The 13096-nt window shown below is 38.6% G+C and overlaps 1 protein-coding gene across 4 annotated transcripts in view; it reads left to right on the top strand.

Moving 5' to 3' along the window:
* Nucleotides 1-13096, top strand: part of Pip5k1b (phosphatidylinositol-4-phosphate 5-kinase type 1 beta) — a 276928-nt gene that overhangs the window by 143432 nt on the left and 120400 nt on the right. For all 4 annotated transcript variants that reach the window (XM_078047564.1, XM_078047562.1, XM_078047561.1 and 1 more), the window contains one exon: nt 10893-11023. In XM_078047564.1, coding sequence (XP_077903690.1) covers nt 10893-11023 — 131 coding nt within the window. The remainder of the gene's footprint in view (nt 1-10892; nt 11024-13096) is intronic.

Below are 13096 nucleotides of genomic sequence, written 5' to 3'. Positions count from 1 at the left end.
TTTTTCTATTGAATCTAAATTTGTTTTTGTACCAAATAAATACTGTTTTTATTTGAATACACAAATACGTGAAATTTTCTTCCCTAGAGCATAGGAATGATATTAAGATATTTTGCTGTGCTATATTTATAATGAATGTCTTTAGTCCAAACTGTAATATTTCTGAAAGACGAACATTGTAGAATTCATCATGTGGCTGTATCCTAAATCAAGAATTTCATTTTCAATTGATGACATATCTCTTTTAAGGGCAATTAAGTGTGCATAATTTACCCCTGCTGTATTATGAATACCTTAAGGGTACAGTATTTTTCTGTAATGAGAAATGATTGCTTAATCTGCTTTTCGTTTCTAATGAAAGAGTGAGCTTCATTGACAATCATATAAATAAGGTGCAAGTGATTTTAAAGAAACCATGAAATGCCTTTTCTTTGTTCTCCTTTTATATCAAATTTTGAGAGCCAATCTTCAGATGGATACACTGGGATCTTCTTAAAAGCTGCTTAGTAAAAAGGAAAAATTAAATATAAAACAGAATTGTCTTGGGCTCTTTCCAAGGTTGTTTAGTACCTTGTGTGTCAGAACAACCTCATTACAGGGCAATTTCACCACATGGAGCATCCACACCAGCACAGAGGAGAACATCATTATAATGGGGCTCTGGTGTTCTTATTTTGGAAAATGTGCATGGCTACAGAAAATGTATCAGAAAAGTAGTTTCCAGCTGTAAAAGCAGCAGAATACACCTAATGTCATGTGTAGAACGATTCATACTGGGAGAAGGAAATAATTATTTTCAGCTGCTAAAGTGAACAGAGACTATGTGGAGGGACTAATGGCAGAGCTGAATCTAGTAGAGTAGGTAGGATAGCAAAAAAGAGTAGAGAAGGGCAACATGAAAGGCCTGGAGTTCAGTGGATACAAACACCAGGAATTACATGGCAAATTTAAGTAGGCTAGTTTGTCTTAAGTTGTACATTTTTGTGGATTTGTGCAAGAGGATCTCTGGCTTGTTACTTAATGCAGAGAACTGTCCGCCAGAATTTGTGCTTCCAAAAGCACAGCTGGAGCCAGAAAGCAGCTTCAGAGCCATCCCTCCTTGCATCCTGGGACCATGATGCATCCTCCATGATGGACTCTGAGTGGCATTTTACTTTCAGACTCTAGGTGGTAAATGGGTGGCACACTCAAATTGGGTGAGTTGAAGAGATTTTGAGAAAGAGAGATTGTAAAATTGTGGAGAAGTGCATGGAAATCACAAGGGATAGACAAAATAGGATCTTGAGGCCAGAACATGCCTGATATGTGAGAATGGTGTGATTTCTAGAACCCAAAAATTGGAGTCATGTTGAGTGACCCACAAGAAAAAAGCTGTAGCCATCAGAAGGACACGCCCAGCCTGTGTCAAAGCACAGGAAGGAAACACCCTGACGATACTCCTAAACCTCTCTCCAGTCTTCTGCCATGGTGGCCCATTAGCTAAATAAGAGTCCAAAGGGCGAGGGAGCCTTTGATTTATTTAGCCAGAGAGATGAGTGTCCCAGGCACAGAGCTAGGTGGAAAAGGCTAAGGAACAGAACTAGGGTAGATAACCCACACTCACTTCTAGGCAAAGGAGTAACAACTCCTCTTGCCTCCCCTATCAGACAGCTGGATTTGGAGGACTTTGAGACCTTAGGGATTATCAGAACCACAAGGATGTTGGAGCTGGGTTCTCTGTGCAACCTGATGAGGAAAACAGACCATCATTCAGGATACCCACTGTGAACACTGCCTGATTAAGAAGTAAATTTCTCTCTGATCAAGACACTAAATTTCATGGGTATAGCACTTAGCATTTGAGAACCTATCCCTATATAGCAGATAGCATTAATAGGAATTAGATTATAGAAAGTTTTGAAGGCCAAGCAAAGAATTTGTGTTCATTTCTTCAGATGGTCAAACACAGTGAAGGTTTTTATGCTGAGAGCCAGTATTTGGGGAGAAAGAAATCCTTGGAAAGATGAGTGTAGCAATCATGTGGTGGGTAGAATGGAACATACTGACCAGTCACTTGATACAGCTGACCCAACCCCGCGTTATTAGCAGGACCTGTGAATCAGTCTAAGACACAGTATAAACTGGTAGAATAGAAGCATTTTATAATCACATTCCAAAGTCAGGTGCCAGCCCATCATGTGAAACTTGGGGGAGAAGGTAGTTTAAAGCCAGTCTAATAATCACCCCAGTTTGATAGGGCTTGGCTAATCTGCTGTGAGATGTGGAAGAGAAAATTTGGAGAGAGTTGACAAGTCATTGGTAGCCCCCACACACTCAGCAGGGAAGGTTGGGAGAGGGGGTCTGCCCAACATCTCTGTAGGCTCTATCACTCAATGGGCTTGTGTTCTTCTGTTCTTAGTCAGGTCACCTTGTTCTCTCTGTCACTGACTATGGATTGTCATTACGAGTATCTTTGTTTAATACCTCTTTCCCCCTCTAGACTAGAAACTCCCATTAGAGCAAAAGCCATGTTCTTTGTCCGGTTCATGCATTACCCAAAACCAGCACAATGTCTAGCTCTCAGCTCTTGCTTAAGTAGATGTACAGCATCTAAACTAAATGGAGTGCTAAAAGGAGCTCTCCTCTCTGCCAGGGCAACATTGGAGAAAATGCTGAGGTCAGTCCTGAATAGAGGAATGTAATTGACAGAATAATCATGCCTCAAAGATGTCACTGTCCTAATTCCTGGAACCTGTGTATGTCATCTTATATGGCAAAAAAGACTATATGCAAATGCGATTTAAAGACTTTGAGGGTAGGAAAATGATCCTGGATTATCCAGCAGGTCCTTTTAAAAGGGAGACAGGAGGAACAGAGTCAGAAAAGGAGATGTGAAGAGGGAGAAGTCAGAGACAAAGAGAGATTTGAAACTCCAGCTAGCTTTGAAGGTGGTATAAGGAGCCACAAGTCAAGGAATATGGATGGATTCCAAAAGCTGGACAAGGCAAGGAAATGGATTCTCCCCTAGAACCTGCAGAAGGGACACAGGCTTGCTGTCACCTTCTTTAGGACTTCTGACCTCCAGGCTTGTAAGAAAGTAAGTTTATGTTGTCTTAAGTGCCTGAGTTTGCCACTATTTGTTACAGTAGCAATAGAAAACTGATACCAAGTGACTAGAGAAATTATTTGGAGAACCCAGAGTCAAAAGGTGGTCTGAATTTCTCTCAGAAAGCAGCAAGCTTGACTGCCACAAATTGTCTCAACTTCACATTTATAATCAGTTCTGTGCAATCTGTCCCTTTTTCTTTTTTTTTTCTTTTTTTGGTCCCCCACCCAATTGGGACAAATAAGAAGCCTATGCCTCTGACCAACACTGGCTTCATGAAAGAAAGTTCGGTTCATAAGTAATTGCTAGGAAGTTTTAAATTAAAGAGACAGACTCTCATTACCTTTATTTTTTTTTAAATATTTTTTAAGAGAGAGAGAGAGAGAGGAGAGAGAGAGAGAATTTTTAATATTTATTTCTTAGTTCTCGGCAGACACAACATCTTTGTTTGTATGTGGTGCTGAGGATCGAACCCGGGCCGCACGCATGCCAGGCGCTACAGCTTGAGCCACATCCCCAGCCCCTCTCATTACCTTTAATACCAGCTTCTCCTAGCTCCCGCCTCCAGCCACCTAATGCAGTGGTGAGGTATACAGAAGACACTAGCGAGAGAGAGAAAGAGAGAGAGAGAGAGAGAACACGCCAGGGAGTGGGCTTTTATTGGGGAACAAAAAGTTCAAGGGAAATTCCCATCCAAAGAAGGTTAAGGGGGGCAGCATCCCAAGGTCAGGGGCGACGATTGGGTCTTCAGGGCAGTGGCCAGGCACGCCTCTGCACGGACAAGCCCTCAGACCTGGGACAGGGTGGGGAAGGCTCTAACTACAGCTGTGTCTAAGCGCCTCTCACCCAGCCAGGGAGGTAACTCAAATCACATGCGAGGATGGCCTCCCACATGTGCCTGTTCACAGGAGAGAGAACCTGCAGCTGGACTTGAGCTGCAAAAATCCAGGGGGAGTGGCAGGCAGCTCTCTGTCCAAACATGGATCTCCCGCTTCCTGCTAAGAGGTTATGGAGCCACTTTTATTATGGCCTGGTATAAGGAACCCTGTCAATGAACATCTCCAACTTAAAATTAGACTCTCTAGATCTGTGGCTTAAGGAAAATGGGTCTTCTGGGACAAAAAGAGAAAGCATCAGACCCCATCGTAGGGGAAAATGTGCATTAACAAAAGTTTTGTATGCTGTCATTAAAGGGCTCATGGACTCTTCAAATCTGCTTGCTCAAGGATAAAGTATATGTTAGTTGTGGTGTCCTTTTTTACATTGTAAATAGAGGTCAGGAGGGAGCAGAGACGTGTAATATTAAAAGGTGAACTTCCAAGGTCAAGCTCCACAGGGTTTGGACCTAATTCTGTGGTCAGGGTGCTGAAGACCCATTCAAAGGTTTTGAGCAAGGTAGTGACAAGGTCAGATTTGTACTTCTGAAGCAAATTACTCTGACAACATATATTTTGGCTATAATCCCATAATTAGTTCGGATCACCTTAGGGAAGAAACTGCTGTCAACATGAAATGTTTCAGTACTTCCTTTTAAGCCGGTGATATCAGATGGCATATTAAGTGATCTAATTTCTTAGACAATGTGCTATAGAAGGCAGTTTTCTGAAACAAAAAAGATCATTAAAACTTGACTCTTCTCAGGATCATTGCTTCCCTAATAATGGGTTGTGTAGGCATTTAGTCTTACTATGATGATCATTGTTATTATCACATTGTTCAAGTGCTTCCCAGCGTCTATCTGATCCATCTCCAAAAGAGAAAGCTCGGGTAGGTCAAGCAAAGGGGTAGAATGTTGAACTGGGAGCCTTCTAGAAGACCAGAGTATCCTTAATTGTGTACTTGCTTCTGATAATAATGTTCTAAGTGCCTTACAGGGATTATTTCATTGAATTCTTATAACCCTGACATCGACTCACAAAGTAATGGAAGTATTATTATCTCCACTTTATAGATGAGACCAAAACAGAAAGATTAAGTTGCCTGAGGTTAAACATCTAAGAAAGAGTTTGCTAAGGATTAAAACTTAGGGAGTTTGACTCCAGAGCCAAAGCTATTTAATACCACACTCCACTGCCTCTGGTATTTGAGCTTTTTCTTCATCTTAGAAGAAGAATAAGAGGGGAAATAGAAGTAAGTAGAGGGAAGAGAGACTCAAAGTCCCCAAATGAGTTTAGATATATGGACAAAAATATCAACCTATTGCCTATGCTCCAGAAATTATTTTTTCTAGCATAGTGTGATAAATTGAATTACTGTTCTCAATAGTACTATTAAATATCTATTATGGTCACAAGAAAAAGATAGTGCTTTGAAAAATATAACACATTACACAAACGCCAACTGACATTCATTATCCTCTTAGTATCACCATCATGCCCGAAAGGGTTTGAGTTAGTAAAGAGGAACTATAAAAGTAAATGTTTGTCATTTGTCTTTGTCATTATATGGTTCTGTCTTTCTCCAAGTAGTGCATGCTTTAGATTTTCCTAGTAGTTCCAGGCAACATAGTACCTCCACTTAGCTCTTGTGAGGTCCTGAATTAAAAATAGACTGTTTTGCAGTGTTCCAAATTCTACACCCATGTTAAACCTCTATTGTGCAGGAGTTAAAGGTCCACCTTGGAGTTACAAGGGGAATGGTCAGGTCTTCATATTTTTAGGGCCCATGCAAAGCCATGCTCAGAGTGTGTGCACTGCTATGGATTGCAACTGCTGGTCTGTTGGTGGTGTCTTAGAAGAAGAATGAGAGCCCTGGGGCTCAGAATTTGTAGAGAAAGAACAGCTGGTTCTAGAAGAGCAACCACTAGCACTTCACACTGAGTCTTCTTTGTCACCATCAGAACTTAGTGAACTCTAATAGAGACATTCAGGTAGCGTTTCTAAGTGTATTCTTCATAGTTTTAAAGTACATCTTGATCAATATTAGACCAAGCCAAATGTAGACTGGGGAATAGTCAGGTGATGGGACCTTTTCTTCTGGTGTCTTAAGAAAATGTGCCACAGTGACTATATTGAGATTTCCATGAAGCAGACAAGATGCTGTTTATACCCCTCCCATGCATCCATGTTAAAGCATTTAATTTTTACACAGAAATAGGGAAGAGGAAACTGAGGAGTCATCCCTCCTGGGAAAGAATATTGCCTTCTGTTAATAACGTCCCATGTTAAGAAGAGTGGCATTAGAGATTGTGTCTATTCTGATTTACCAGGAGGTTTATGAGTTTTTCTTTGACTTATCCATGATTGTGTATTATTAGAAAACATAAAATAGTTTATCCCTGTTTCATCAAAAGGAATGGCTCTCTCACAACCTCGTCCTGTGCTGAGATCAAACATTCAGCTTTAAAGAGAATTTCCAACTTTGATTCTTGGATAATTTTGAAAAAAAACATATGTGGGAGCAGCCTGGGTGTTGGCAGCCAGACTTTGCCACACACCTGAAGAGTGACTTGACCAAATCATCTAGCTTGCTGAGCCCAAAGTCCCCATCTGTAAAACAGTAATAATTGTACCATGTTTCAGGATCCTTGAAAGAATTCAAAGGTTCTGATATTAGAATCAGTAAAGAGTACTTGTTTAAAACTTAGACTCTGGAGCCAGTCCACACATACACACACATACCCCGGTTATAAGTCCCAGCCCTACCTGTTCACCAGCTGTGTGACCTTATAGAGATTGCTAAACCTTCCTGAGTCAGTAAAATGGAAACAGTAATATAGGGTGAAGACTGTACTTTAGTACAACTCCTATGACAATCAGTATGGAGATTCCTCAAAAGACTAGGAATGAAATTACCATGTAGCCCAGATGTACCACTCCTTAGTATTTATCCTCAAGAATTAAAAAAGTCATCACACTGTAATGCTGCATACCCCTTTAGAAAGCAGCATAATTCACAATAGCCAAACTATGGAACCAGCCTAAGTATCTGTCAATGGATGAATAGATAAAGAAAAAGTGTTATATACACACAATAGAGTCTTTTTCAGCCATAAAGAAAAATGAAATTCTATCATTTGCAGGAAAACGGATGAAGCTTGAGAACTTTGTGTTAAGCAAAATAAGCCAAAGTCAGAGGTCAAGGGTCATTTTTTAATCCTATTTGGAAGCTAGAGATGAAAAAGGAAAAAAAAAGAAAGATTTGGAGCAATCCCATGAAAATCAAAGAAAGGGAGATCAATTAAGTAGAGAAGAGGGAACAGGGGGAGGGATGAGAGGAGAGAAAGGGGAAATACTGGGGAATGCTAATGGCCAAATTATATTGTTACATTGTGTGCATGCATGAATATGTTACAGTAAATCCCACCATTATGTACAACTATAATGCATCAATAAAAAATGTGGAAAAATTTTACAAATAATGATACAGGGTGAGTATCACTGACACAAATTTTTGAGAAAAGGGTATATCTCAGACTTCAGATTATTTTTGATTTTGGAATATTTGCATAGTGAGATATCTTGGGGACAGTTACCAAGTCTAAATGTGAATCATTTTATACAATATTTTAATGATTTTGTATGTAAAACAAAGTTGATGTATCACCACTGATAGAGCTGGTAGAGTCTTTTCCCATGAGGACTGTGAATAAACTGTATTGTTTACCTGCGTTCTGATTGTGACCCATCACATCAAGTCAGGTATAGAAATTTCACTTGTGGCATCAGGTCAGTACTCAAAAAGTTTCAGATTTTAGAGCATTTCAAATTTCAACTCTTGAAATTACGGATGTAAGTCAACCTGCAGTACCTACATCACAGGATCACTGTGACGATAAGAATTAATATAACTAGAAAACACTTAGAACGGTGCCTGCCGTTTAATAAGCTCCGTAAGTGTGTACCATGACTATGATAGACTATAATTGTTGCTATCCATATATCAAGTACCCAGAACAAATCAATTTGATCAAAAATGTTTAACTTTTATTGTTCTATTTCACTCAAGTACTTGAATTTTAAGGAATATGGATGGAAAGTAAAATGATTATGAGGCTGTTTCTTTGGGTTTAACTAAATTGATGTCATGGAGTCCTTTACAAAATCTTTTTCCCTCAGGAACTCAAAACTTATACCATGAAGAGAAAGATTTTTTTAAGTGTTTCTTAGAGCAAGAGCAGATTATTGTGCCTCAATCCAGACCTTTAGAATCAGAAATTCTAGGGATAATGACCCATCATCTAGATGCATTAGCCAGCATCCCCTGTGATTCTCTTATTCCCTGAAGTCTGAGAATCTCAAATACAGCCCACTCACAACCTTGACTGCTTTCTATTGTCAGGGAGGGACAACAAAGAATTGGGGACTGTTTGACAGGTTGTTCCAGCCCAAGAAATGCTAAACGACTGTTATCATAGTGATCCCATGAATTAAGCAGAAATCCAGATAATTCTGGGAAGCATAGTAGGGGAAGGGGTGCAGAGAGGGCAAAGCACTTAAAAAGCATGTAAGTCTGTTGATAGGGATGAAACAGAATGTTTTGGGGGTGCCAGATCCTCTGGAAAGTGCTAATGTCACATCTTGTGCCATACTACTCTGAGTGATAGATGGGAAAATAGATGCCATCTGAATTTTTGTGCGAGGTTAAAACAAGGAAAATCCATTTCTGCCTTCAGATTTCAGAACAACTGGTACAAAAGGTCACTGATGCCAATTGGTGGCATTGCAAAGCTCAGAGAGGAAATACTAAAATAGCAAACTTTTTTTAAGCACTAGATGCACTATGAGCCTAAGTCTCAGTCTTTTTGCATCTTTTTACCCTGAGATCTTAAGTAAAAGTCAACGTGAAAAAAGAAAAATATCAAGAACTTTTTCTACAGAGTCAAGGCTGTAGGTAGTTGTCCTCAGACTAAGGGTGAAATAATGTTTGCAATGGAATAAGCAAAGTGATTAAATGACTTTATGGCAAATGGTTGTTACTCACTGGATGTGGAGGTGACTTAACAAAACTAAGCACAGCCATTTCAGTGAAGTCAACAAGTATTCACCAGAGACTTAGCCTGTGCTAGATATAGTCTATTTGGGGTTCAAGCTGGGTTGACTGAATTCCTTGGAAAAGGAAGTCAATCTTAGAAGTGGAGTGCAGAGGTTGTAATATACTAGTTTGGTTCTATATATTAGTGTGTGTGGTGGCAAAAGAGCATCCAAGTAGGCAAAGATCAGAAAGTCTTATGCATGAACACAGTAGTTGATGCTATTCAGAATGAATTTATTAAAGCCAACTAAAGAGTCTGAGGATCAAACTGTTGGGGACACTGCAATTATAACAAGCAGAATATAAGAATATGATAAGTCAGTGAGGAAATGATCACAGAGAGACCACCAGACAAGCTAGAGGCCATCCTAGGACTGTTTTATCAGAGACATTGAGGAAAGATTTTTTTCAAGAGAGAAAAGTTCTTTGTGTTAAAGCATGAAAAAATAAAAAGTATATAGGGGTGTGGGTACATTCTTAAATTAGTTAACAGTAAATATGAATTTCAAAAAAAGTATTTTTCTTATAAGATTATGATCTCTACTATATTCCTTTAACTAAGGTTTCTCAACCTTGGCTCTTCTGACATTGGGCTAGATAATTCTTTGCGGTGGTTTGTCCTGTGTATTGTGGGGTGTTTCACAGTATCCCTGCATCTAATCACTGGATGCCAGTAGCACCCCGTCGCCTTAGGTTATGATAACCAAAATATGTCTTCAGAGGTTCTCTGGTTAAGAACCACTCATGTAAGATTTATTTCCTACTACTGTGTACATAGTAATAACATTAGGCATAATAAGACATAAAAAGTAGGACATGCTTTAACCATGAAGAAAAACTTCTGATTTTCCTAAATTGAGTTGTTCTGTCATTTTATTGTCAATTAATACCCTCTCTCTCCCTATATATCATATATATATGCAAATATGCATATAAACACATGTGCATATATATGTGTATACACATATGGTGGTTATTCTTCAAGATAACATTATATCAACTTAATTATAAATAATGTTGGAAAATTAATAAATTGGTAATATTGGTGTCCCAGTGTTATATGTTTTATCACAGATCAATGTAGGAAATTTTGATTATGGATCTTTGGTAAGACTAGTAAGCAGTTTGCAAATTAAATTTCAAGTATACACCAGACTTCAGTTATTTTTCACTCCCTCATTTCTTACGAAGATAAAATACTCTCATCGATCCATAGGTATGTTATAAAAGTTCTGATTTCTTTTAAAAAATTTCTGAGCCAGGTGCAGAGGTGCACGCCTGTAACCCCAGCAGCTCAGAAAGCTAAGGTTGGAGGATTGTGTGTTCAAAGCCAGTTTCAGCAACTTAGAAAGGCACTAAGCAACTCAATGAGACCCTGTCTCTAAATAAAATACAAAAAAAAAAGGGCTGGGATGTGACTCAGTGGTTAAGTACCCCTGGGTTCAATCCCTGGTACCAAAGAAAAAAATTCTGGTTTTAAAATTTATCTTTGGGTAGAAATTATAATGTTATGTATTCAAAGTGTCCCACCAAGTTTTCTAGTTCTTAATAAAAGAAAGATAGATTGGGGGGCTGTAATTTGATCCTAGAAATATTTGTGAGAAACACTATCACAAAAAATAATTTTATGACAAAAAAGATCCTTGGTATTCAGAATAGATTCTTCATTAAAAAAAAAAAAAGGAACAAAGGAACTTGTCATTTTCCCAACCCCCGGCTGCCTTGTTGTTTCAGAACAAGAAGGAAAATGTAACCTCTTTCTTGCTTTGCTGCTTGTGACATTGAACAAGCCCTGACTCTCAAGGCTAACATCAAGACTCTTGTTTCTTTGCAGACTGCATCATCTGCTATTAAAGGTGCTATTCAGCTAGGAATAGGATACACAGTGGGGAATCTCACTTCCAAACCAGAACGAGATGTTCTTATGCAAGACTTTTATGTGGTGGAAAGTGTGTTCCTACCCAGGTAAGAACATTTTTATTCGTGATGATTTCCATGGTGAGCAACCTTCATTATGACATCCTGTGTTGATGTGCTTTTCTACCATATGCATGTTTACATGTACTGTTGTATATGTTGGACCTTTAGCTCTGCATAGTGTTACTTCTTATTATATCAGATGATTCGCATTTTTATATAGAGATGGTAAGTATTTTTATCTGTAGGCCAGTTATAATTAGTGGTGATGAATGCCTGGAAGACCGTATGGAGAAATATGTAGAGATTCAGTGGGAAAGGGTGCAGTAATCACAGAGTAGTATCTGCCATGGGATTAGAAAAAGAGTTTCCATTAAACAGCAAGTGGTACTAGATATTTACTGTTCCTCATTTAAAAGAATGGGCTGGTGGGCCTGTAATTGGACCTTGCATCTGAATTTGGTCTTCCAACCCCCCCCCCTTTTTTTTGATGACTTTAACTTAACTTTTCCCCAGAAAAACATACAAGAATCCTGCTGTGTTTTTTTATTTGTTTGGTACTGGGGATTAAGCTTAGGGGCACTTGGCCACTGAGCCACATCCCAGCGTATTTCGTAGTTTATTTAGAGGTAGGGTCTCACTGAGTTGCTTAGCACCTCAACTTTGCTGAGGCTGGCTTTGAACTTACAGTCTTCCTGACTCATCTTCCCAAGGCACTGGATTACAGGCCTGTGCTACTAAATCTGGCAAATCCTATTATTTAGATACCATGTTTGCAAAAACACCAAAATTACCCATGTTGCTTCTAGCATTTATCAGTCTGAAGAGAGAAAAAAAAATCAATGGTTTAAAAGCAAATCCATATGGAGATAGATAATGGTGATGGTTACCCAACAATGTGAATGTACTTAATGCCATAAAACTGTATCCTTAAAGTATATTTATGCTGTGTCTGTTACATTCCAATAAAAGAAATACATACAGATTTAAAGATATTACCACCTTAGTAAAGAAAGAGGAGAAGCAATCCTTATAATATTAGAAATGTCACCATGATGATAGAATTTTTCAAAGAAAATGAACTATGAAATAAAAAAGAAGATCTTCAGTAATTTGGGGGAAAATTATTTTGTCTTGGAGGCTATGAGGATTGACTTTTCAGACACATTTATATTTAAAATCAATATTTGTCTTCCAAATAAGCCATTTTAGTTATTTATTATTGGTCCAGGGTGAGAGTAACTAGAGTGACATTTTTACACCCCCAGTGTTGGGTTCTCATTGCTTTATTTTTAGAAACTCTAGAGAATGATATTTGCACATTTATCTCTGCACCTTGATACCATTGCCTTTAGGTAAATGTACTGTAACTCCCATGTAATCAGAAAGGACCCCGTAAGTTGTACAAAGTCAGTTTTGAAGCCTAGTTTTGCTTTAAATGCCCTTAGCATAGAATGAAGTTGGTCCACTGGAAAATTTTTAATTTGTTCTAATTAGTTATATATGATAGCAGAATGCATTTTGATTCATTGTACACAAATGGAGCACAACTTTTCATTTCTCTGGTTGTACACAATGTACAGTTGCACCACATGTGCAGTCTAATGATGTCCATCTCATTCCACCACCGTCCCTGCCCCTTATGACCCTCCCCAACCCTCCCTCCCCTTTGCCCAATCAAAGCCATTGGAAGTTTTGAAGTTTTCTTTTCTAGGGTCCTCTAGCACCAGTAAGAACAAGATTACAGACAGAAAATGAACAATCCCAAGAACTAAGAGAGAATGTTTGCTGTGACGCTGTTCCTCTGTCTGTAGTTGGAAACTTTCTCTGTGTTGTCTTTAACACTCTACTTACCATTCCGAAAAATTATGTATTCATAACATTTGTTTCTCTTGAAAGTCATATCATCATGAATTCATTGTCATGTTTTAGGACAATTTTTTAGATTTAACATTCTTGTAAACATGTTTGTAGGGTGTTCTTAGTTCTCATGGTCTTCTAGAGCCTCTACCCAGACATTTCAATCTTATTTTTTTTCTTTCGCTACAAAGAACAAGAGACATGGAAGACTTTAGTGGGATGGTGCTGACAAGTGAGTTCAGGGCACTGTGGGCAATTATA

This window comes from Ictidomys tridecemlineatus, chromosome 4 (assembly GCF_052094955.1).
Source record: "Ictidomys tridecemlineatus isolate mIctTri1 chromosome 4, mIctTri1.hap1, whole genome shotgun sequence".
Lineage (NCBI taxonomy): Eukaryota > Metazoa > Chordata > Mammalia > Rodentia > Sciuridae > Ictidomys > Ictidomys tridecemlineatus.
This window is presented reverse-complemented; position numbering and strand designations above follow the sequence as displayed.